Source organism: Penicillium expansum (genome assembly GCF_000769745.1).
Source record: "Penicillium expansum strain MD-8 chromosome Unknown contig272, whole genome shotgun sequence".
NCBI lineage: Eukaryota > Fungi > Ascomycota > Eurotiomycetes > Eurotiales > Aspergillaceae > Penicillium > Penicillium expansum.
In genome coordinates this window covers 1-24544 of record NW_015971417.1, presented here as the reverse complement: position 1 = coordinate 24544, position 24544 = coordinate 1, and the positions used below count along the sequence as shown (strand labels likewise).

At 48.8% G+C, this 24544-nt stretch overlaps 11 protein-coding genes across 11 annotated transcripts; 6 read left to right on the top strand and 5 right to left on the bottom strand.

Annotated features, from left to right (window-relative positions):
- Window positions 1-343: 343 nt before the first annotated feature.
- PEX2_081460 (uncharacterized protein) lies at window positions 344-1703 on the bottom strand (the record flags this gene model as incomplete). Its single annotated transcript, XM_016745416.1, has 2 exons — window positions 344-1506; window positions 1583-1703. 2 exons carry the CDS (start codon window positions 1701-1703, stop codon window positions 344-346), a joined length of 1284 nt encoding a protein of 427 aa, XP_016595272.1.
- Window positions 1704-2204: 501 nt separating this feature from the next.
- On the bottom strand, window positions 2205-3239 carry PEX2_081450 (sulfurtransferase; the record flags this gene model as incomplete). The annotated part of the gene is made up of 2 exons (XM_016745415.1): window positions 2205-2262; window positions 2329-3239. The coding sequence occupies 2 exons, from the start codon at window positions 3237-3239 to the stop codon at window positions 2205-2207; spliced, it is 969 nt and encodes a 322-aa protein (XP_016595271.1).
- A 335-nt stretch (window positions 3240-3574) lies between these two features.
- PEX2_081440 (anaphase promoting complex subunit 11) lies at window positions 3575-4007 on the top strand (the record flags this gene model as incomplete). Its single annotated transcript, XM_016745414.1, has 4 exons — window positions 3575-3716; window positions 3776-3807; window positions 3868-3931; window positions 3982-4007. 4 exons carry the CDS (start codon window positions 3575-3577, stop codon window positions 4005-4007), a joined length of 264 nt encoding a protein of 87 aa, XP_016595270.1.
- Window positions 4008-4058: 51 nt separating this feature from the next.
- Window positions 4059-4259, top strand: PEX2_081430 (uncharacterized protein; the record flags this gene model as incomplete). Its single annotated transcript, XM_016745413.1, has 1 exon — window positions 4059-4259. One exon carries the CDS (start codon window positions 4059-4061, stop codon window positions 4257-4259), a length of 201 nt encoding a protein of 66 aa, XP_016595269.1.
- A 384-nt stretch (window positions 4260-4643) lies between these two features.
- On the top strand, window positions 4644-5756 carry PEX2_081420 (uncharacterized protein; the record flags this gene model as incomplete). Its single annotated transcript, XM_016745412.1, has 1 exon — window positions 4644-5756. The coding sequence occupies one exon, from the start codon at window positions 4644-4646 to the stop codon at window positions 5754-5756; it is 1113 nt and encodes a 370-aa protein (XP_016595268.1).
- A 382-nt stretch (window positions 5757-6138) lies between these two features.
- Window positions 6139-9807, bottom strand: PEX2_081410 (putative kinesin family protein (BimC); the record flags this gene model as incomplete). The annotated part of the gene is made up of 3 exons (XM_016745411.1): window positions 6139-7092; window positions 7143-9290; window positions 9343-9807. The coding sequence occupies 3 exons, from the start codon at window positions 9805-9807 to the stop codon at window positions 6139-6141; spliced, it is 3567 nt and encodes a 1188-aa protein (XP_016595267.1).
- A 366-nt stretch (window positions 9808-10173) lies between these two features.
- Window positions 10174-12139, top strand: PEX2_081400 (UPF0183 domain protein; the record flags this gene model as incomplete). Its single annotated transcript, XM_016745410.1, has 4 exons — window positions 10174-10237; window positions 10297-11735; window positions 11922-12062; window positions 12116-12139. The coding sequence occupies 4 exons, from the start codon at window positions 10174-10176 to the stop codon at window positions 12137-12139; spliced, it is 1668 nt and encodes a 555-aa protein (XP_016595266.1).
- Window positions 12140-12984: 845 nt separating this feature from the next.
- PEX2_081390 (ABC transporter ATP-binding protein) lies at window positions 12985-17246 on the bottom strand (the record flags this gene model as incomplete). Its single annotated transcript, XM_016745409.1, has 9 exons — window positions 12985-13659; window positions 13719-13906; window positions 13964-14079; window positions 14170-14699; window positions 14754-14929; window positions 14985-16162; window positions 16214-16870; window positions 16932-17119; window positions 17169-17246. The coding sequence occupies 9 exons, from the start codon at window positions 17244-17246 to the stop codon at window positions 12985-12987; spliced, it is 3786 nt and encodes a 1261-aa protein (XP_016595265.1).
- A 584-nt stretch (window positions 17247-17830) lies between these two features.
- On the bottom strand, window positions 17831-18892 carry PEX2_081380 (uncharacterized protein; the record flags this gene model as incomplete). Its single annotated transcript, XM_016745408.1, has 1 exon — window positions 17831-18892. One exon carries the CDS (start codon window positions 18890-18892, stop codon window positions 17831-17833), a length of 1062 nt encoding a protein of 353 aa, XP_016595264.1.
- A 2452-nt stretch (window positions 18893-21344) lies between these two features.
- Window positions 21345-21716, top strand: PEX2_081370 (uncharacterized protein; the record flags this gene model as incomplete). Its single annotated transcript, XM_016745407.1, has 1 exon — window positions 21345-21716. One exon carries the CDS (start codon window positions 21345-21347, stop codon window positions 21714-21716), a length of 372 nt encoding a protein of 123 aa, XP_016595263.1.
- A 1191-nt stretch (window positions 21717-22907) lies between these two features.
- PEX2_081360 (Ty1/Copia family ribonuclease HI) lies at window positions 22908-24485 on the top strand (the record flags this gene model as incomplete). Its single annotated transcript, XM_016745406.1, has 1 exon — window positions 22908-24485. The coding sequence occupies one exon, from the start codon at window positions 22908-22910 to the stop codon at window positions 24483-24485; it is 1578 nt and encodes a 525-aa protein (XP_016595262.1).
- Between the last annotated feature and the right edge of the window lie 59 nt (window positions 24486-24544).

The following is a 24544-nucleotide window of genomic DNA, read 5'->3' as shown; positions in this document are numbered from 1 at the left end:
GGGGGGGGGGGGGTGGGCACAGGTTTTCCGAAGGAGACATCTCCAAGCAGCGCATCACAGCCGCGGGTTGAATCCACTATGGGATTCATGTCCTTTCGTGTCCGAGATCCGATCATGCCGGAGTTCTGGGATAGTTTATGCCGGGGGAAGAGGGAAAAACACACTCTGCGGGCAATCACAGCAAGACAGATCCAGATCCAGATCCCCACTTTAGGGGGGTTATTGCAGTCCAGCAAAGAGAAAAGAGACAACCCTGTCCGGTTCTGGATGCATTGGTTCACAAAACACTCCAGTCTACTATCATCAAGAGATGACGTGGAGTAGACCGTTCTGCTCGTGTTAATCAAGGAACCCAGAGCTTACCACGGCCACGACCATTGCTTCGTGCACCGCGCGAAGATCCACCACGGCGACCATTGGATGAGCGGCGAGAGGTTCCAGCGTTGCCACGGGATCCACCGGTGGCACCCTGTTGGGTGCCCAAGTCTACAGTGGGAGCCTTAGTTGCACCGCCCAGAGACCGGCTGAAAGAGTCCGGGTCGATGGGCTTAGTAGGAACTTCCACGATAGCAGTGGGCTCAGCTGGAGGTGGCGCAGCTTTGGAGGCAGCCTTGGGGGCAGCCTTTCGCGGACCCCCACCACGCGAGGCACCTCGGGGAGTTCCTTTTCCACGACCGCGGGGGACAAACACTAGCTCATCTTCGTCGCTCTCTTCCTCGTAGGACAACAATGTCTTCGGCTCGGCGGGTTGGGTCTGAATTTTCTCGACATATTTGCAGCGGTTTTTGTACTCACGCTCCTCGTACTGGATAGCGGTGCGTAACTGCAGAATGTTCTTGACACCAATGCCAAACTTCTGAGCCCACACCTGGGTCGCACGGTCATTGGAGATGAGAATGCAGGTCTTAGCAGAGTTCTCGGCATCGGGGCCTGTATGCAACCGCCAGAGCAGGGCGCTGAGCAATGGGCGCAGGGCGGGCGGCGCGGTCGGGATGACGGATCCAGAGATGGTGCGCTGGTGGCTAGCAGACTTGCTCTTGGTCTTGTCATTCTTTGCCGTTCCATTGCTAGACTCACGCTGAGCACACTCAGGGCTGGTGCGGGAGCTGCGAGAGGATGTGCGCGATCCAGGCCCACTAGGGGTGCCGACAGAGGTGATCGATACAGCCTCCGGGTCCTTCTTGAAGTTCAGCTTGGACAAGAGCATCTGCGACAGATCATCCGACTCGTTCTTGGTCAAGGTATCATCGGCGCCGGGTTCAATCGCTGGCTCATCATTGGCAAGGGCCTCATCAATTACCTCGGGCTCTTCTTCAAATTCCGGCAGGAAGAATTTCTCGGCCTCCTCCCAACGCTCGTATTGTTCCATGGGGCCCTGGAGGAGAACTCGGTCGGCAGCGATGTGATCTTTGCCGGAGGTGACCCGGTCAAGAAAACGGACCGCTTCGCGGGCGTTGATGGCGACCTGCGATCCCGCTCGCTTCAGCGCATGGAGTCGTTCAAGTGCTAATCGGAGGATATGGTTAGATCGGCAAGAGCTGCAGTGAGGCAATCGGAGTCTCTTCGGCATTCGGATACTCACTGTAGAGAGGAACCACGAGATCAATAGCACCGTTAGCGGTCCATTTCTTGATTTCGCTAATATTGGTGGACAGGGCCGTCTCGTCCACGGCACATCGGAAGACCTTGCGTCCGGTCGACATGGCGGATTATTGAACGAGTGTGTTCGTATGTTCGTAGTGAGTGAGAGGTACAGCGCAAAGACCGCCCTATATCGGAAGACTAGAAGTGTAGACAACCGCGACTGAATCGGGGCCGGTCAGCACGGGCCTACAGCTGAGGAAGGAGGTTTGATGATGGAGGGACCTGGGAATGTGGGGGGGGGAAGGAGGGAGTAGTGGGATGCCGGTTGATGGAGCCGGGAACATCTTCACTCACGATGAGAATCCAGTTGACAGGATGTTTCCATCTGCAGCATCTTTGTAACAATACAGTTTGATTGGGGCCAAAGAACGCACCTCGAGAAATGATGCGATGGGCAGAGATGGAAATATGCTGACTAAGCGTGCTTCAGGAACAACTTTGCAAGACCGATTTTAAACAGAGAAGTGAAGGTTTCTATATATCGAAGAGGGATACAGTCTAAGAGTAGAGAGAAAGAAAGAGAAGAGAAAAAGATCATGTTTGTAAGCCATCATCCCAGCCTATGACTTCACCTTCTTGATGAGGCCATCCGATTCCTTAACTCGTTGCGCCCACTCACTGGTTTCGATGTTCATATTAGTACTAGTAGCAACTTTTGAATTACAAGAAACTTTGTATACTTACGTCCAACTGCCGTCGTATACCCGACGCAGGTTTGGGTCGCCATATTCCGCCTCACTCAGCGCTGTCTCAATGATGGAGGCAGTCACGCCAGTACCGCACGAGCTGATGATTGTTTGGTTTGGATCCACCTTGTGGTCCTCAAAGACCTTTCGGAGGTCCTCAACAGGAAGATAGGCTTTTGTTTCAGGGTCCAGCAGTTCTTGGAAGGGCAGACTCTTGGAGCCAGGAACATGGCCCGATGACAGGCCAGGGCGCGGCTCTGGGTCGGTTCCAGCCCAGCGACCATAGGAGCGTGCATCTAGGATCTCTATTTCCTCTGCGCCTTCTTTACCATAGTCAAATGCCAACTCCTTCATCTCCCGGAAGGATATCACTAGTCGTGAGTCGTATGTCGGAACAGGGTACTTGGACTTCTCCGCCACCGCTGGCTCCCCGCTCTCAGTTGGAAGACCTTCTTTGACCCAGAGACGATAGTTGTTTAGGACGTGCACATTGGGATGTCCAAAGACGCGCAGTGTCCAGCCAACTCGGGGCGCACTGAATATGCCCAAGTCAGCAGTGTCGTAGACAACCACCGAGTCGTCGCGACGGATCCCCAACTCGCTCATGGCCTCGGCAAAGGTCTCACAAGTGGGAAGCATGTGTGGGTAGGGTGAATCTTGATCTTTAATAGCATCAAGGTCAAAGAATTGGGCCTGGGGGATGCGCGAGTTGCGGAACGAGTCAATTCCCTTACGACCCTCTGGGTCATTCGGCATGAACCATGCTGCACAGAGGGGAATCACGCGCGGGGAAGTTGAGATTTTTGTCCGCGGGTTCTTCTTGAGTGCTTCATTCAGCTGCTTTGGTGTCACTAAGTACGAAGAAAAAGAGACATTGCGCTGAGTTTGAACCCCTGTGGAGATGGACATATTGGAGCGGAAGAGACGAGCAGGAGCAAAGGATCTGGCTGCAAAAGCCATGGTGGAGAGGAAAGGAGGCTTTTAAAGACCAATTTACATAACGAGGTAGCAAAGCCTTGGAGAAAATATGCAAAATGCAAGTCAGACCAACGAGTAAGAGGAGGCGGAAGAGCAGGGAAGAGCAATAAGAGGAGTACTATTGCGTGTTATGGCGGCATAACTATGTGGAGGTGCCCAGGTGCGGAGAACATGTGATAAGGCCGATAAGAGATAAGCGGGTGTTGACCGATGGTTTTCCCATCTTTACACCTCTTCAGCTTGGCTCTCCACTATCCCACTCCACAATGAAGGTCGCTATTAAAGAATGGAATGCCGTCGCTACTTGGCACTGGAATATTCCAGAGGATGAAGTGTGTGGTATCTGTCGTGTTCAGTTCGATGGCACTTGTCCAACCTGCAAATTCCCCGGTGACGACTGTGCGCTTGGTGAGTGACTTTTCTACTCCCAATTCCCTGCTAAATACTGACTACGATGACTGTTATAGTGCAAGGAAGATGTAACCACGCGTTTCATATGGTAAGGCTGCAGAGTGAACATCTCAAGCTAGGGCTGGACTGATCAACACTTCTCAAATAGCATTGCTTGATGACCTGGATTGACTTGGAGTCTTCCAAGGGACTATGCCCAATGTGCCGACAGAGTATGCTTTCTCTACATTGCCTATGTGATATCGAGCTAACCTGTCTCCAGAATTCGAATGGAAAGAAAAGGAATAATGGCCTAGTTTGTGTTTGTTTTGTTTTGTTTTTTTTCCTCTCTTCTCATCAATGGTTATCAAGGCGTTGTCGGACGAATTCAATATACCCCTTTGTGTTTTTATCGGGCATGCAAACTTGGATTGGAAAAGTTGTCAGGACCTCAGTCTCAACCAAGCATCAAATCAATGCCGCGGTTGCAGCGAGTTTGATCAATCGATCGACGCAAGATTGTATCCCACTCTATACTTCATTTTTACAAATCAAGGCTAGTCCTACTAGAAGGACTATTATTCTTGCATAATATGACTTTCTTGGTGTATATTATAGGGGTTATAAATGCCTCTACAAGGAGTTTGATGTTTGACATATCGATGTATATATTTGCAGATCGGGCTATAGATAGGTTAACGTATATCATATTCAAGTAGCCTACTAAGTACCATAATGTCATCCTCAAAAATCAAGAACAAAAGTGACATATCAGGGGTAACACATGTCCCAATATAAAACTGTCTCGACACAAGCTCAACTACACTGGCCGCTGTCACTTTTCACCTGATCGGCACGTGACGCTATCGATAAGAAGCTCCCTGCACGCGATACAGAACCTCATCCTATCCCAAGCTCTTCTCCAGAATGATGTAGCTTCGGCTTATGGAGATGTCTCTGAACAACTCTCCCTATCATCCTCCCCTGTCCTCTTCATCATCCCGGCAGTCCCTGCACAAAGAAATACCCTCTCGGCCTGGCACTGCCGCTTCACGGCCAAGTGACCGATACCCAAGAGGGCAACTGCCTGAGGGCCGTCCATCAACAGACGAAACTCATCAACTTCCAGGAACAATTGAATCACCTTGCCAAGACACAGTCCTGGATGAAACTGAAGACCATCTTGAGGAAGGCCAAGAACAATCTCTCTCCCACCCCGCATTCCAGCCGTTCTTCACCTTGATCGAAGACGCCCATACCTCAGACTACCACCACCCAACGGTTCACTACATATTCTCCGACGATGATACCGATATCGTGACAGAGGCAGCCCTGCGTAGCTTGGCTGCGCAGCAAGATGTCCTTTCCGATTCTAAGAAAGACCAGATCGCGCAGACCAAAGCATCCAATCTTCAGGACGAGATCAAAGACCCCTCCGACCCAGACCTAGCCAAGACCACCCTACTCCCACCGCCTATTCCAGGAGTCCGGAATAATTATGTCATCCTCGATGTAGAGCCTTCACCACATGCACCTGGGGCAGCGCAAACCAGCCCGATAACCGAACAGCTAGCACCAGGGAAAGGCGGGGGTGGCCCGAGGTCCATATCCTCGTCGCCGGCGAACGCTTCCCCACTCCCACAGGACCAGGGACAGCTACACCCGCAGTATAGCGTTACCGCCGCTCAAAGCTTCTCATCAACATGGCAGGTCCTCAACACGGAAGTGGTGCCGGCGCCCACTTTTGAAAATAGTAATCCTGGCGAGTTACCAGGACATGGGTTGATGCTGAAGATTCGTGGCACAGGTGGGCTGCCGATTAAGGTGGGTGGCAAGGAGAAGGAGAGCACACTTGAGGAGATGATGGATCAGTTTGCGAAGCGGATGAGCGAGTTGCAGGTTGTTATCGATGCTGCAGAGGCTGCGGACTCGAAGGGAGAACACGACGAGGAAGAACTCGTGCAGCATCCCTTCTCTCCGGACAAAGCCGAAGAGACTATTAAGGGTGAGGGGGATAGTGCGGCCTATGCTGCAGAAGTTGGGGCGGACCATTCTTGATGATTTATTAACGCTGTTTTTGGCGAATCACGGAGAAAGCATCGACGTTTGTATTAAGTCTAGTCCACGAATAAGCTAGTGCCTGGTGAACTTCATGAAAATGCTCTGAATACAAGACGAATCAATTCAACTGGGAGGTCAAGTATGGTATTAAGATCGAACATCCTGTGGGGATATCAAGGTAGCCAAACCAGAAACGCCAAGTACAAACGCCTTTCTATGGCACTCAGACAAAAGAAGAGATACAAGAGAATGTCCAACCCAACACTATTTTCTCAGCCAAAAACTCCAACCCAGAGTGGAAAGCCCAGCGACTATCGGGTATCAAAAATTGTCAGGAAAAAAGAGCAAAAAAAAGGGCAGAAAATAACATGGAATCCACCTAATCAGAGGTGCGGTTTCTGAACCTTCGGCCACTAGCGATGGCTGAGGGGGGCATATTTTCGCGACCCTCCTTCATGCCAGCCATCCTTTTTGAAAGCATGGTTTTGGGGAGTTTGGACTCCGGATTGTTGTGTGAATTCGAGCGGCGCCGTTTGCGGGAAGGTTCTGGCTCTTCCTTTTCTGGCGTCTCATCCAGGTCCATGGATGTGGCCAACGCGGGGGTTTCCGTTTTGGTGGGAGGTAGTGCGTCGTCGCCATCAGACACGACCGGTCTGGCGACGTTTAAGTCGACTTCTCTAAGGCCAGTGTTGGAAGGTGGGACTGCGGATGATGGAAGAGAATGGCCTACCTCTTCCGGGGTATCATTATACACGAATTTCTTGGACGGCGAAACCTGGAGCGAAGTGCGAGCAGGGGTGTCCTGTTGTTCCTCCTCACTGAATGGTAGAGCAGTAAACTGCTTGGATGTTCGGTGGCGAGTACGAAGACCGTCGTGAGCTTCCGTTTGGGGCATTTCCGAAGGGTATTCGTATCGTCGTTTCTGAGGGGTTATACCTGTTGGGACATACTGTTTCAGAGGGTGGCTCTGGATGTTGGATCGCATTTCCAAAAGTGGCTTGCGGACTTCAGCGTGTAAAGGTGCAGTAGTTTGTTCCAGATTCTCGGTATGCATGCCGACATCCTCTTGGAGTTGCTCGACACGTCCAGTGAGCCCATCAAGTTGCCCGTAGACGTTCGAACGGGACTCTTGGGCATTCTTAACCATGGCGTTCAAACTGCCTAGGTGTGATTCATGGAAGCGGCCATTCTGGGACCGTGCTTTGGCAACGAAGTCATCCAAAGCCTCCATTTGTGTACCCATATCGCTCATTTGAGCATCAACAATCCGCACAGTCTCTTGGTGCACAGACTCCGTTGCCCGATGAATTGAGGCATTACGCTGGTCGAAAGTCTACTGCGGTTAGTCTCATTTCGCAAGCCAAAGATGTCAGCCGGTCTTACCTCCCAATCATTCTGCATCCTGGTTTTGATTTCATCCTTGGATGCAGTAATGTCCTTGGCAAACTGTTCTTCCTTGAAAATCCATTCATCGATGTGTCTGTCGTGCTGCGCAGTCGCTTGCTCAAGAGAGTCGCCTGATGCTGAGATATCGGTGCGAAGGGTGTCAAATTTGCCCTTAAGGCGGTTGTTCTGTTTATTACTTGAGTCCTCAAGGAGTCCCCGGATGTGAGACATAAGAGTTTCACGCTCGGCTTGTGCACTCGCATGTTCCTCTTCCAGAACCTGTGCTAGATTGGATGAAGCCTTTCTATTGGCCTCCACCGTCTGGCGGTTAGCTGCCTGCAGCTCGAGACGTAGCTTGTGGACCTCGGATTTCTGTTCATCGAGGTGCTTTGCCATGCCCTCGAACATGGTCTTGAAGTCTTTGCCTAGTGTACTGTATGACGAGTGAAGTTGGGAATGGAACTCTGAGAACTCCCCAATAACCTCTTCGGAGATCCGAGCAGCAGCAGCTGACAAGCCATTCAGGCCTTCACCAACTTTGGACTTAACTTCTTCTCGAAGCACCTTTATCTCCTCGAGAACTTCATTCATCTCGTTGTGGGCAGTGTAGGTGCTGTTCTTGGCCTCGGCCTCAGCCTTGTCAAATGAGGCGTCAAGACCCTTGAGGTGAGAGCGGGTAGACTGCACAGTGTCCAATTCATGTTCTACAAATTGATGGATTTTGCCAGACATTTCCTCTAGCAGTTTTGCATGCTGCGTCTGGAAGACCTGCATGCGAGCATCCACCTGTTCTGTGACATGCGATACTTCGCTAGCTGAGGTCTGCCAGATCTGTCGGTTATCAGACTCTAGGTTATCTTTGCGGTCCAATTTCGCGTGTAGTCCATTCACGTCTTGAATGGTACCGTTCAAAGTGGTTACTAGGCCAGCACCGATATGACGAAGCTGCTTTTCCGTATTCTGATGGGCCTTCCGCACAATCTTCTCCTCGTCCAGCTTTTCCTGGGTATCCTTCCAAAACTTTTCTGTTTCGTTGAGAACATCTCGTGTTTCTTTAAGCTTGGACTGAGTGTCCTCGTTGTCATGCTTTAATGAGTTGAAGTTGCCCGTGATAGAAAGTAGCTCTTGAACCTTGTGGCGAAGGCTTGCCTCCATCGACTCGATTTTAGCTCGCTGTTCTTCGTTGACGATTCGCCGTGATTCACTTTCCATTGTCATTTCTTCGTACGCATCAGGCGTCATATAAACACCATTGCGATGCCGGGTGGCAATGAGCTCGCTCTTAAGCTTCTCAATTTCCATCCCGATATCACGCAGAAGCTTGGTTTTGGAGATGATAGAATTAATCTGGGGTTTGTTGCGGATATTCTTGGCTCGGAAGGCATAATCCAGGGTAGAGATGGTCTCCTCTAGGTTGTTGCGGGCAGGCGAAACAGTGGCGATGATACATGTTTTTGTTCGTCCTCCAAGTGAATCTTGTAGCAGTCTGGTGAGTTTTGACTCTCGGTATGGAATGTGCGAGCTCTTATCCACCAGAGCGTTGATGACTCTCCCAAGTGTGAGTAGACTCTTGTTGATGAGACCTGCCTCAGTTGCCCGTTTATTTTCTGCACCGCTTCGTCCGATGTTTTCGCTACCCGCGAGATCAACTAGGTTCAACTTGCCCGAGCTAACATAGTCCTCGCCAGATTCAGTCGTACGCTTTGTGAGAACGGTGATAGTGAAAACTGTATGACTTCGGGAACTCAGGTCATTGCATTTTGTCGCTGCCACCTGGCGTTTGTGGCTGCCTGTTTGAAGTAATCTGATTCCGGTGGACGCAGAGTCGATGTACGTCTCCTCCATGCCCTGAACCATTGTGCTGTGTCCTCCCTTCTTCTCATTTTCGAAAATCTTGAGCTTGGTGCTGTCGTCGTATGACAGCAGATCCCGGAGTTCCTCGTTGTAAAGTTCAATGAAGGAGCATTTCACTGTGCTTTCTGTGTCCTCAAGCTTGTTAAACAAGGCGTAGAGGGTACGTGGAATAATTCCTGCATCGTCGGACAAGATGCCCAATGTGTCGGTCATGTCTCCTGACATGGTGTATGTCTTTCCCGTTCCAGTCTGTCCGTATGCGAAGATTGTGCAATTGTAACCTGCCAACATCTGGAAGGAATTAGCGCGTTATTTGGGTTTCGTACGGGGTAACTATACTGACCTCGTCGAGGACAGGCACAACCACATCCTCGTAGACAGTGGTTTGATCGGCGGCCGGGGAGAAGACCTTGTCAAAAGCATATGTCTTGTTTGAAACCGCATTCGGTCCCATCGAGAGATCGAGGGTCTTGCCCTTCACACCTTCCGGTGTTGACAAGACTACACCATTGTTCTCTTTGATCTCGCGATCGCTGCGGCCGCGACAGCGGACCACCACATGAATGCTTGTGTCCTCGTTGATTTCCCGTTCAAAATCTTTCTCCTTCCTCTTACTCGCAGCGCCCGACTTTTCGGGACTTCTCGTCACCCGCGGTGCACTCATCGCAGAGGACCTCACTGACGGTGTAGACACTCCAGGTGGTGCATGTCGTTCTGGGACTGCCGAACCCGCTCGTCGGACCGGTTGGCGCAAACCCGACCTCCTCGTGGTGGGGAGGGTGGACGGGGGCCTTGGTGGGCCAGCCATGTTGACAATGCGACACTCGGAGTGCAACTGTGTGGTTGGCAGTTATATCCGATGGTTAAATTGAAAGTCGATTTAATCTTTTCACCAACTGTGTCGGAGTCTTTCAGAGTTGTGTATATCAGTGGAGCTTTGTCTCAAACGGGAAAACATAAACAAACCTTACATAATCCAGTCATTTCCCCCTCTCACATGACTCGGTCGGCTGCGCCATCGTCATCGGCCTCTTATCGTTATCCCTACCCCCTCATACCGTGTTGACTTCCCCTTAATCCCCAGAGCTTCCCCCTCTTTAACTAATAAGCATAGCTCGACCATCGTATGGACTCTCGTCCACCTATACTCGCCGGCCCATGAAAACGGACCACTATGACTACTTCTACTTCCCCAACGCAGGCGCAAATCTTCCCCGGGAAAGGACTCGGGTTTATTAGTATGTTGCTTTGTCTAGTCTCACGGCATTTTCAGCGGCTCTTGCTAATACTTCGGAAGCCCTGGGCGCTTCGCTTCACAATGTCCTCACCCGTGTCAAGTCCTATCCCCAGACCTATCCCGCCATCGACCTAGCCTACTCCCCCGCAGATCCGCTTCGCAAACCAGTGGTATTGCAGTTACCTTCAAATGGCCTGCGCCTTCGATTTGACGGTCCTGACCAGAGGCTCCGCTTGATCGAAGTTCTCGACTTCTCTCGAGTGAACCTCGTATACAAAAACCAGGAGGTGCTCAAAGGTGGGAAGTCCGGAGAACAACCCTTGTCTTCGCACGGTCCTAGCTTCCGGCACGTCTACAATCGCTTGTTTGGTCCCTCATACCCAGGAGAATACGTACCACCGGCAGATCCCCAGTCGCCATATGGCACCTATGTGCTCTCATATCCCGGGGTGGCATTCTCGTTTCCCCTTCAGCACTCTGCTTGGTCCGACCAGTGTGATTTTGTAGCGTTATTATCCTCCTCGGCTGCCCTTCCAGCAACATCCATGTCAATCTTCCAAGGGCCATCATGGCCTGAGGTCCGAGCCAAGTTGTTCACGCAACAGGCACAGTACCCACGCTCGTCGGCTTTGATTGGCAAATCCCGAGAATCGCTGGCGGATGAAATTGAGGAGTGGCATGTCCTGGGTGCTGGGAAACTTGAAGTGATTCGCAGGACAGGCTCCTCATTATACATAACACTGGGAGAGACGTCTCCCCAGGACTTGATTGCAGACTTCGGTCCGCCCGACGCCATCTACCGTAAGAACGACCGCCGAATCTCGATTCATCGTGCAACTGGGGGTGGGGACCTGCACCTGAGTCCCTCTCCAGGCAGAGGAATCGAGATTCCGGACGGCGATCACTCATCCACTAACAGCGTAACTGATGATTCTGACGATGAGATGGCTACCTTCAATATTGGAGACCCCACCTCATTGCCCGCAGAATACTTTATGAACTACTTTCACCATGGGTTCGATGCCTTCATCTCCTATCCAACAACAACAGGTCCTGCTTTCCCTGCCTCGGGCCTTCCGGATCCCTCGCCACAGCCACCATCTTCCCAGCTGACAGTGACAAAGATTATTCTTCATGGGAACGTCCCAGGATCCTATCCATTTAATCGTCACCGCCGAAGCCGCTGGCTAATTCCATTGGATGAATCTGGTGACTGTCTGACTTCGGAGTCGCCTTATGATGAAGTTTCAGAGCGGCTGCGTGCTACTTGGAAAGGATCTTACGCTAGCCTCGCCGAGGAGCGTGCTCTGCAACGGCCAATGGTGCTGAATCGTGGTTGGGGAGACAGCCCTGAGAGCAGTGTTGAGTTCCTTGGTGGCTGGGAGGAGAGCACAGCTAAAGGTCCTCGGAGTGGTGCCGATGGGCAGGATGGGGGATTAGGCAACACCGAACTTTTTGGGTTCCCGGGGCTTTTATTTGAAGTTCTCAAGAATGGCGCCGTGAGTTGTTTGACCGTATACTGATTTGAGATCATTGCAGCGTTTTTCTTTTCTTCTCTCAAACCATATTTCAATGCATTATGAGTCACGATAATGTCAGGTATTTTTTAAATATGAAACTATGACCGTTAAACAATAGATTGCAGGTGTGAATTGTGATTGGCACTTAGTATATGAGATAAACAGGTGGAGGATCTGAGAATGGCCCCCTTTGCTGATCGCCCGCTGGTTGGGTTTCAAAGACTTGAGGTCGCTTTGGATGTCGATGGCATTGATAATGGGGTGTATGATGCCGCGGATGGGAATACGGACTTGAGACATCATGATGTGTGTCGGTATGGGTATGCTAGGATTCGTATATAGACTGTTTCTGGGTATAGGAGGACTGGATGTGGTCTGTTTAGCGCTTGAGAGGTGACGATTTGGTTATTGAGCGTTTGCTACTAGTATATATGATGGTTTTTTCTTCCTCTGAAGGCTGATTTTCTTCATGTTCTTTTTAAGAATGCTTGTTACCGTACTTGGGCATTGTTAAACACATAGTTAATGCAGGTTGTAGATGTAAATTTGCGGAATTGATACCTACTGTCCATTCTCCAATAGCTTCACAACTCTTATAGGCTCATTTGATATCCCATCTATTTGTGTGTATATTGTACACGAACCCATACACGAGAACTAATGAAGAATAAAAGCCCAGTAGCAAAAGCGAGGTTTTGATTTTGAACTAAATAGAAGATATTGTACTGGTTTAAAATTTGTCCACGAGGTCTCAACTACCAAATACGCATACTTGGGTTGAAACTCCGTTAAGTCAATTTTATCGGTTGAAATTCAAATTATTCCCACGCCATGTCGGTGTGGTAAGGGAATTGCCACTGGTCTGGCCAATCTTAAGCCTTCGGGAGTTCATCTCTAAGGGCCCGATATTTCACATATCTCCTGAAACCATCTCAATGGCCGAATTCATCATATCACCCATAGTGAGTTGGGCAATCTGAATCGTAAAGGAGTTACAACCGCTAGAGAACGACATGCTTATGATTAGGGTACGGCCAAGTTTCCGAGACCAAGAGCATGAAGCTATGGGAGAGTGAATACACTTGCTTCAATTTAATTACGCGGTGTTCTATCTACGCTAGTCTAATAATAAGACGTCCCATCATCGCCCTTTTCTCTCTCTTGTGATTAATACTCATAGATATGACAAATTCAAACAACTGATGGCGAGCTTGAAGGTTTCACCTAATCAAGTGCCTAGGTTCTGAGCCTCGCACATCTTCGGATAAAGTCGGCCTCTCGCCAGTAATTCCTCATGAGTTCCGGACTCGGCGATCCTGCCCCCATCAAACACGCATATCATATCCGCATGGCGAATAGTCGACAAGCGATGGGCAACCGCGATCGTGATTCGATCCCCCTGAGAAGCCGCTTCATTCAGCGCATCTTGAACAATTCTCTCTGATTGAGTGTCCAACGCGCTTGTTGCCTCATCCAATAGGAGTAAACGCGGATTTCGGAGTAACGCTCTAGCAATAGCGATGCGTTGACGTTGCCCACCAGAGAGTTGTGTCCCATTGGCACCACAGAGAGTCATAAGGCCATCAGGCAGAGAAGAGATAAATTCCCACGCGTTGGCAGCCCGACAGGCAGCCTCAATGTCGCTGTCAGGAACCGTTGACGGGCTACCAGTCGGTGTCCCCATGGAGATGTTTTCGCGAATGGTGCTGGGATAAAGGGTGGGTTCCTGCTGTACAAGTGCCACTTTACCTCGGTACAGCCAAGGATTCAAGCTCTCCAAGGTAAGGGCGTCGATTTTGATATGACCAGCTACTGGGTCGTAAAAGCGCTCGAGCATGCTGATCATGGTACTTTTTCCACAGCCAGATGCGCCGACAAATGCGACAAATTGACCTTTCTTGATCTATACAACATATTAGCAGCGACAAGGGGACCTTTTCATAAAGATCTGGACTGGCATACATGAAGGTCAATGCCGCGTAGTACGCGGGCGTGAGGTCTCATTGGGTAAGAAAATTGCAGGTTTTCCAAGTGGAGAGACTTGAAGTCGCCAGGGCCAAGGTCACCGTTTTCGTCAGTCTCTCGAATTGTAGGCTGGAGCTCTTCAAGCCAAAATATGTAATTGGCGGCATTTGTTGCCTTTGTCATGCCTGAATAGCTGTTAGCCACTCACTTTCACCCCCATCCAGTCTGGGAATGTATCTTACTGCTTGAAAAGCCAAAAAGAATCGAAGCTTGTTGGCCAGAAAAGAACACACTCAGGAAACTGACGAAAAAGTTGGCCATGCTCAGATCTCCAAATGAGACAAGCCGGCATCCATACCTATGTTGAGATGATCCGATGGTTAGCATCCTGGTACAAAACCAAGAACAAGGCATTTGGGAATATGAAAGAAATACGACAAAAACATACCAGAAACCGAGAGCCAGAAAAGAGTACTCAACGGTCTGAGTGAATGCAAAAGGGAGCATGATGAGAAGCAATGGCTTCGTAGACGTGGCAATCGCCTGGTCAAGCTCCTGGGTGTATCGCTCCAAAACCGATGTCTCAATTGCCAAGGAAGACACCGTCCGGATGGCAGTCACGGCCTCTGAGGCAATAGATGCACTCTTCGAAAACAACTTCGAAATCTTGTGGTCCATCGCACCCTCCATTTTGATGCGAGCGTAACCGGAAGCGAGCATGGGCGGAAGACCTGCTAGAACAATAACAAGGCCAAGTTTCCATGCATATACTATTGCCAGAATAGAGCATGACAATACACCAACCGTTGCAACCAGTATCAGAGCAACATTAAAGCCCATAAGCTCAAATACAGCCTGTGGATAAGAGTCAGCACGACTGGTCAGCGCCCCTGTAGTGTTCTCGGCGCGATCAAAGAATTGCAGGTCTTGCTTCATCATGTCATTGACGACTTGCTTCCGGTATTTTTGGTTCATTGTCTTGATGAGTTAGTCGAGCTAAGATGCACACATATATCACCGAAAGAGACTTACCTGTGCTACAATGTTCGATGTCCATCCCACAGCAAAATAGACGACGAAAGATCCAAGTCCGAGAACGAAAAACATTAGAGCGAAGAAGTTTCCTTTTGTTCGCATAGCTGAACCTGTGAATTGAAATACGTCGATGAACTTAGACATCAAGATAGCTTGGCCAGGATATGAAGCAGCTACAATTTGGTCAGTCCAGTCTGCGAAAATTGGGGTTTAGAATGCTAGCCTCACCTCCTGTTAAACAAGCCAAAATCAGGACCACAAAAGTCCAATTGAGCTCGGGAGCCGATTTCACCAATCTCCATATTGTTTGGAGAAGGCCCAATCTTTTCCAATTGTCAAAATCATCGCGAGTCAACTGCTTCTCCAAAGCTGATCTTGTTGTAGTCGAGTACCGGGTCAATTCACCAGTAAGTGTAACAAAGTCTTCTTTGTCTGTTTCATCCGGGCTATCTGAGGCATCTTCGGGATCCTGTGTCGCCACAGACAAATCCTGAGCCCGCACCAGTCGTGAATAGGCACCATTCGATTCCAAAAGGGAGTTATGTGTACCTTGCTCGAGAATACGGCCCTGCTCCATGACAACAATATTATCGGCATCTCTGATAGTGGCTAGTTTGTGTGCAATAGTGATTGTTGTGCGCCCCTTTGAAACATTGTTCAGTGCGCGTTGAACGACTTCCTCGGCATGAGGATCAAGGGCACTCGTTGCCTCATCCAGAAGAAGAATTCGTGGCTGGGAAACAATACTGCGAGCAATTGCAACCCGTTGCTTTTGACCACCGGATAATAGCCCACCTCTCTCCCCAATGACGGTATCATACCCGCTGGGAAGTTCGGTGATGAAATCGTGGGCAAAGGCAATTTTAGCAGCCTCCTGTATCCGGGACAGCTTCTCGCCTGGAGATTCATTCTCCCAAGGTGTACCTACAAGGCCATTGGCGATGTTTTCAGCGACTGTTCCGGAAAACAAAATGGGCTCCTGTTGAACAAGCCTAACCTGCTGGCGAAGTGATCTGAGGTTGTACAGCTCGATAGGCTTGCCATCAAGCTTGACCGTTCCCGACAAAGGGTTGTACCATCGTTCAATCAACCCAACAATAGTGCTTTTTCCAGATCCGCTTGCTCCAACGAGTGCAGTTGTCTTGCCGGCAGGAATATGCAGTGAGAAGTTGTTCAATACCTTGGTATCAGGGCGCGTAGGGTAAGCGAACGAGACACTACTAAAATCGATATATCCCACAACGTCTGTCGGTCTTTCCCCGGAATTGTCAAACGGATCGATTCTCGACTTTCGGTCCATGAGATGGAATAGCTCTGCCGCTGCAGAGGCCGCGCGGACAAAATCGATCAGATACGGCATTATAGTGGTCAGGCTTACGGCTGCTACAACCACGGACATGAGCACACTGCGTCATGATTAGCATTGGCAGTTACGAAAGGATAAGGACTGAACAAACATGAAAATATCTCCAGATTGCTCCACCTCGCCAGTGGACACCATTCTTATACCCTGCCAAAAGCACAAGCCAAATCCTGAAAAGATGATGGTGTACTCCGTGGCAAATAAGCAGCCGAAAAGAGGGGACTTTTTATTTCCGAGCTTTCTCGAAGCTTGCAAGAACTTTTCAAAGTCGCCTAGCAGTTGGTTTCGAAGTCCGAAGGCCTGTACCGTCCGAGTGCTTGACAAGATACTCTCTGCAAAAGCTCCAGCCTGGGCCTGAACTTTGAGGACTTTTGTTTCAATGTCAGCTTCAAAGCTGGAGCTGATGCCCATGGCTAAAAGCATTGCTGGAGCAATGCAGCAAGAAATGAGAGTCAGCTTCCATTGAGTGACAAATGCTAGCACAAAGGAGGATATAAAAGCGGATAGGCCCTGGACAACAAGTCCCAGCTTTTCCGAAATTCCAGATTGGATCAGTCGTCCATTTGAGGTGGCTTGCATGGCAATTGACCCGCTAGTGCCTGAATCGAAGAAGGCAATTTCCTGGCTTAGTCCTGCTTTTAGGTACAGGTGGCGAATGTTTCGTGTGATCCGGTATGCAGCAAATGTATAGAGTGTGCTGTATCCATATGTGAGGAAGAATCGGCAAAGGCCAATGACAAAGAAAAAGAGACTATTTTTTTCAAAAAAAAAGTCAGTTCCTTCCCATCGATCTTGATTGAAGGACATTATACCTGAGCCTCGCAGATTCGTTTCGGAACTTCGAAGCATCCGTATGACCCGCCGTGTAGTCAGTGATGAGTGTGATAAACTGGCCAAATACCAAATTGACAAGGGCCATGCCAACACCGGACCCTAGTGCGCAGGCAGTGGCAATGGCCTGCAAGGTATAGTCCTTGGACGAGCCATATCGAAAGATCCTCTGTTTGATGTTAGACTTTTAACCTGCGTTGGAAGGGGAGTTTCCCTACCAAATAACCACCGAAGGCGCCTATTTCTTTCTTAGGCTCTTGGTCATCAAATCTATCTTTCTTGGAGTCTTTCTCCATTGTAGATGGTCATGCGAAACCTCTCGGGCACGCAGAGAGTCAGAGTCAGAGTCGGCTTTTCTCCAATTCAACGATTTGCGATTTACACAATGTGTGAAGAAACCAAAGACAATTATGAGCCATTCATCGAGATATTATGCTCTTTTGAACTTCCAATGCTGATTCTTGGCGGGATCTCAGCCAAGAGGTCTATAGAATTCTCGCGGGTTCCGCGGGTCCCACGGCCTCCGACGGCCCCGGGCCCACAAAAGTGACTGGGTTCAAGGAGTATGGATGGATCTATGTTGTAAGACATTTCATATATTGTTCTATATTGAGCCGGTACAGTGATATTCTATGATAAATATCAACCCAGCTAAGAATTTGGCATTCAAATCAGTGGTGAGAGGTCCTACAATAATAACGACAATCTCAACGAATAATCTGACTATGTTGTACATCAGTATGCACCTTTGTATAGGTTTCGTTAATCCGTCATATGATTTCTATTACGACCATGAACATCCTTCTAACACCCTACTTAGGCCTTCTCTCGCTCTCGACCCGGCTGCCTTACCAGGCTACCAATTTAACACATAGAATAATCACACCTCTCTTCGTCCTAATTCATCATCCAATGGCCATATCACAGGAAACCCTTGGGCCTCCCTTCTCAGCAATGTCTCTTTCTTCCATTTCCAAAATCCAGGCTGTCTGTCATCCGTGGGTAAATGACCCATCATAGAGGTTGGATTGGTAAAACGTAGGCGAGCTAACCAAGCTGCAAGATCAAATTCACGATATAGTTGTCCATCAACAAGCATCCGGATTGTTCCAACACGCTCATAGAGAGGCTCCCCGAATTCGGAAGTATGATAACTCATATAAAGAAGACCGCTTATCCAGGCCTCCAGATATTCACAGAGCCACTCCGGGCGCGTTTTATGGGATGACAATGCCTCTGAAGCCTCGCTCCGGTCTCCCCGATCCAGACCCCAATGCCGCTCCGACCAAATTTTGTATGTGACATCTTCTGGTGGGAAGGAAAGTTCCATTTCCGCAGACTGGAAGTCGAGAACAAGTGTATCGATCACCATCTCCCGGTCCTCGAATTCCTTCGTGTTTCGAGGATATCCAGAAGACTGGTCTTCTGCTTTGTGCTTTTTTTCTCCCACGGGACCATAGCGGAGAAATCGCTCTAATGCCGCATAGAAGGACCAGTGGAAGCCTAGCCGGCCGCCATCGCCGAGTTGGGCACGGATGGTGCACTTGTCGATGATGTGACCGAAAAGACGTACATTCGCGTAGAGGGTTGATATGTGGGTTGTAAGGCATGGCACTGACAGCCAAGTCAGAAAGAGTTGCAAGTCATCCTTGACTGATATGTCAAGAATATAGTCGACTTTCTTCCGCCCAAGGATCACCAGGGTCTCGGTCAAAATTTGACGATTTGTGAGAAGAAGAGGCAGACAGTTTGAGGGGTTGGGCTTGCTCTGCTGGTTATAACATGCACTGCCACCTCTGCTAATCCATGCCTTATATCTAAGGTCATTGTATTCGATTCCATCTGATTGAAGAGGAGTCTGAGGCGGGCTGAGCGGGGTGTAGAGCACATTCTCAATGATGAGCGTTCGGAGCTCAAACGGGAGATCAAGAAACAGACACATAGTTAGGCTTCCAAGGACTATAGAATACTTTGGAGAAATATAGTCCCCCAAAGCAGTTGAAGCTTATGTCGAAAGCTATGTTACAATACATGACTGGGAACCCGAGTATTCAACACCTCGGAAAATACATGGACCGCTATGATAGTGGGCCCCATACAAATTGCATATTAAGCTTAGTCAGTTATGCCCCAGCAAATTGTCAAATAGGGGATTCTTGTCATTTTAGTTAGTTAGAGTCATACACATCTGTCATTTTGACCATACATTGCTGTACCGGTGATTTCCGTCAGTTATNTTAATACGATAGATTTCCGTCAGTTATGAGCCCGGAATCGTTCCATTCAAATAGATCTATCTGCATATAGATCACCTTTCAACCTCGCTGTCGCCGAATCAGTGGATGAATTGACACCTGAGTCAACCCCTGAATCGTCGAAGGCAACCCCTGAAAACTCCTCGAAAAATTATCGGAAGTCATCAACATACCAGCATTAATATGACTGATTCATATCTCTCCGCGATATCCTCTCGCGTCACATTAAAGGACACAGAATCATGGGATTCCTGGCTGCCATATATTAAATCGATTGCTGTTCAGCACGATGTATGGGAGTTATGTGACCCATCCCAACCAAAGGCACCGAGTCCATTGACGATACCAACAGCTGTGTTGTCAATTGAAGATGCTAAGATTGAATACCCGGATGACTGGTTTCAAACCAGGCAATCGATGCAGGCAGACTGGATGACCAGTAATGCCATTTATACCCAGAAAAAGAAGGGTTTGAACTAGGTGGTAACCGCCATTCGTGCCACTGTTCACATAACATACCAGAGTTTCATTATTGAATATGAGACACCGTGGGAATTACTTAGCAATTTGCATAAGAGATTCGCACCGGAGAGCGATCCTACCTATACAGCTAGGCTCCGTTAGCAATGGCGTAACCTAGATCGAGGGTTAGATCGTAATACAGACATTGACAAATGGCTTATTAACTGGGAAACGGTCCAAAAACGGTGTAAGAGAGCAAAAATAACTGAGGCCGATGATGCCAGCAGTCAATTCCTTGATGCTATATCAGTCATGTTACCTGGCTTTCATGAAACCTGGGTCCTGAGACTGCAAGACAAGAGCGACATACCTTTTACCGAGTTGCTTAACCGGTATAGAGCCCACTGGAACATCACCCACGGCAAGCCGGGAGTTCAAAAAGGTGTCTTAAAAGTGGCTTTCTTAACCTGGCAAGGCTATGAAGAAGCTAAACAAGGGGAAGAAACACCGGTGTAGAAAAGACCCTGCCCTTGTGGGAAGCCTAATACTAGGCATTCTCCATGGAAATGTTGGGATGCATACCCTGACAACGGACCGCCATCATACAATCCCATACAAGCATTTAAACAGAAATGGGATAAAGCCATAAAGGCTGACCCTGCCTGGAAAACCTTTGTGGATGGCAAGCGTATAGAGATAACGAAGAAGAAAGGAGCAAGCTCTTAGCAAGCAAATGCTACCTTTGCCGATCAGGCATATGGTTTCTTCTCAGCCGAGGCAAGCAACCTAGCGGTAAGCAAGCCAGCGGCAAACAAGCCAGCGGCAAGCAAGCCACCAAGAAACAAGAGAAATGACTTCTCTACTACTGTTATGTCCACCCAAAACCATACCCAAACCGACGATATTGAACCCGTTGGAAAGAGGTGGGTTGTCGACACCGGCGCGCAAATGCATGTATGTAACGACCGAGGGTTATTCGTGACTTTCGAAGACGTACAGAGCAGTGTTAAGGTGGGAGACACGGAAACGATCGTCGACGGGGTAGGCACTGTAGTTATATATGGTGTCAGTCCCACGTCAAAGAAAGTAGTTAGGATGGAGTTATACAACGTCAAATACTTGCCTAATTTCCATAGTAATCTGATATCCCATGGATTGATGATGAAGGGAGGATTGTTAGTAAATTTCAGGACCAACTGCATTGAAATAACAGATGGATCACCGGTATACCAAGTGTACCAGGACCAAAAGTTAACCTGGTTAACACAGCCAGTGGGGTTCCAATACCCCAAATTAACACCGAAAGACTTGGTATTTGCAACCAAGAAATCGGCACAAGAACCTAGATCCGATGGATCTATACAGATCTAGCATAGGCGCCTAGGCCACATTGGCAAAGAGCGTATTGCTAAACTGGCAGAGATGACTAACGGGATCACTATTAAGAGCAACCCTGGCAAAGAACAGCAGGTATGTGAAGCTTATCAACTAGCAGATGCCCCGAGGCAGATCTCTCGCCGGAAGATAGGCCAAGCATATGGAATAATTAGACGGGTCCACTTCGACCTAGTACAAAATCAGCCGGCTCACAATGGCCACATCTGGTTGACACATTTCTACCTAGATGGTATTAAATGTCACTTTGTCTTCACACATACTAAGAAAAATGACTGCCAAATGGCTGTTAGGAAGTTCCTAGCACTAGTCAAGAACTGGTTAAAGATAGAGATCAGAGTGTTCCACTATGATAATGAGCGCAGCGCTGGAAAAGAAGTGGAGTTAATAATTGAAGCCGAAGGATATACAATTGAGCATTCTCCACCTGGCTTACTAGAAATGAATGGTCCTGCCGAGAGATCTGGGGGGATGGTAGTACGAACTGCTAGAGTGTTAATCAACGACACAGATCTCCCCCATAACCTGTGGCCCGAGGCAATGTATGCAGCAGCATATATCCTAAACAGGATACTAACCAAGGTTCACAACCAATGGATCATACCTTGGAAAGAGCTTATGAAACATGCAGCGCCAGATGGCGTACAGCACTAAACCATCAACCTGTCAAATGTAAGGTTATATGGCTGCTTGACGTACTCGAGAATCGTTAAGAGAGTACAGTCAAACAAGATGGCACCTAGAGCAGAGATAGGATATCTCGTTGGGTATATCTCTAAGAACCTGTACAAAGTATGGTTCCCCCATAAAGGTCGAACCGGTATAGGAAGGGTCGACGTCGTTAGGGATGCCGTATTCGATGAATCGAGGCGGTATTCGAAGGCGAGGCCGAGTCCTGATGAAGAAGATGCTATTAGTACCATAACAGATGGGCTAGGCATAGGCATATGGCCAAAGGTGCTTACCGAAGAAGAAGCCCAGGCTGAAATCAGCACCCAGATGCAAATACCTAAATCAGTAGCCAGGATTGCTCTAACTGATGAAACTGAGCATACCGAGCAAGCTGCTGATGAAACCGGACATGCTAAATCAGGAAATGATGAAGTTATTGATGAAACAGCTGCCATCGACGATATAGTTAATGAAACGATAGAGAGAGAGATAACAGAGAGAGAGATGGATGATAGAGAGAGAACCCCGATCCAGGCAGATGTTAAAATAGCATCCAGTTTGCCTACCCCACAGTCCAATATTAGACCGAGGGATCTAACAAAGAAAGATCAAACAAAGAGAGAGCAAACATACAGGATGCCAGGCAGTTTTATATAGCCCTCTCTATCCTCTCCATCCTCTCCATCCTCTCCATCCTCTCCATCCTCCCTACCATCTCCGTCATCGTCACCACCGCCACGAATAGCCTCAATATCGCCAAATCCATCGATTTCATCGAGATCAGCTCACCAAGAAACCATCCCATCGTCGCCAGATCCGATCTCCGTCATACCGTCGGTCGAAACTGGGGGGGTGGAACAAGAAGAGGTTGATGAAGAAGAAGAAGAGATAGAGCGCCAGCTCCAGCAAGAAATGGTATACTCGCCGTCATCCCAAGCATCGTTATCCTATCGAGCACTAAGAGATATATCTGGAGATATTAACATGTCAAATGTCGTCACCGGCACCAGATCCAGGAGACCAAGAGCAGATCCAGACTATGCTGCATACCTCTCAATAGACGATGAACCACCGAGCCTACTATATGCATTCACAACAAGCATAAGCAAGCGATTCAACGTCAAAAAGCTCCATCGAGACAAGATACCGCCACCACCAGAGACCTAGAATCAGATGATAAGTCACCCTTTCAGCAAGGAATTCATAGCAGCTGTAGGATTTGAGATACAGACTCTGATCAAAAAGGAGACGTTCTCACAGGTTCCAACCCCGAACGAGAGAGGTACACAAGTCTTACCCCTGAAGTGGGTATTCACATACAAATTTGATGCAGACGGCGTGCTTGAGAAGTTCAAAGCACGAATATGCGTCCGCGGAGATCTTCAATGGATGTCTACCGAAGAGAAAAGAGCCGCCACGCTAGCCGTTAAGACGGCGAGAGCGATATTTGCGTTAGTGGCAGCCTTCGACCTCGATATGAGACAGCGAGATGTCGTTACAGCGTTCTTGAACTCAGTCCTACAAGGTGAGGTATATACCAAGTGCCCGCCAGGATTTGAACGAGAGGGCTATTGCTGGCTATTACACAGAGCTCTCTACGGATTACGCCTATCACCAAGACTATGGCAGCAGGAAGCGACCCGGGTACTAGTCAAACTAGGCCTGATTCCTGTCCCTGAGGATCCCTGCATCTTCACGATGGACGGGATCATCGTCTTCTTCTATGTGGACGACATCATCATCGTCAACCACCCAGATCCTACATATACTAAGAAGGCTATACAATTGGATCTGGACATCAAGAAACAGTGGGAATTAAGAGAACTAGATGCCAGTTGGTTCTTGAATATCCGTATCATCAGAGACAGAGACCAGAAGAAACTATGGTTATGTCAAGATAGCTACATTGAGAGCATGGCGATGAAATATAACCTCGTCACCGCAAGAAACGTGGGATTACCACTAGGAATTGAACCTCTGGTCCCCTATGATGGAGTGGCTACACCGAGTCAGATTCATGGTTTCCAGGCCAAAGTGGGATCTGCTCAGTATACCACTACCATTACGAGACCAGATGCTGCAAAAGCAACCTCTAAAGTGGCTGAATTCCTAACAAATCCCGGTCCTAAGCATATTAATGCTGTAGATCGGATCATCCAATACCTATACGAAACTAGGTTTTGGGCCATTGAGTATGGAATCAGAAACCATGCAACAACCGAAACAGGCCTTACCATTGCAGCGAAATCCATTGAATTTGCAAGTGACGCTTCGTTCGGAGACAACCGCGACAGAAAGAGTTCTGAAGGTTACCTCTGTAAGCTGTACGGAGGCCCTATAGACTGGAAGGCGACGAAACAAAAGACCGTCACCACGTCTACCACAGAAGCAGAGCTCCTCGCGTTAGCAGAAGCAGGCAAAACCGTCCAGTGGTGGCGCCGAGTCCTCGAATCCTTGGGTTTCAAACCCGACCATCCACTCTCCATTATGTGCGATAACCAGCAAACCGTCGATTTGTTGACAAAGGAGGGAGCGGCGATGCATACGAAGCTGCGGCATGTGGATATTAACCGATGCTGGATGAAACAGGAGGTTAGTGAAGGTCGAGTCCATGTCAATTGGATTCCAACTGCCGACATGCCGGCAGATGGCCTCACAAAGAGCTTGCCAAAGCAAAAGCAACACCTGTTTCGAGTCCTCCTTGGGATGAGAGACATTAGTGAGCGGATCAACCAAGAAAACAGAGGTTGATCCTGCCAACTATGGAGAAATGGAGGAATTGGAAGATGAAAATCATCCTGAAATTGAGA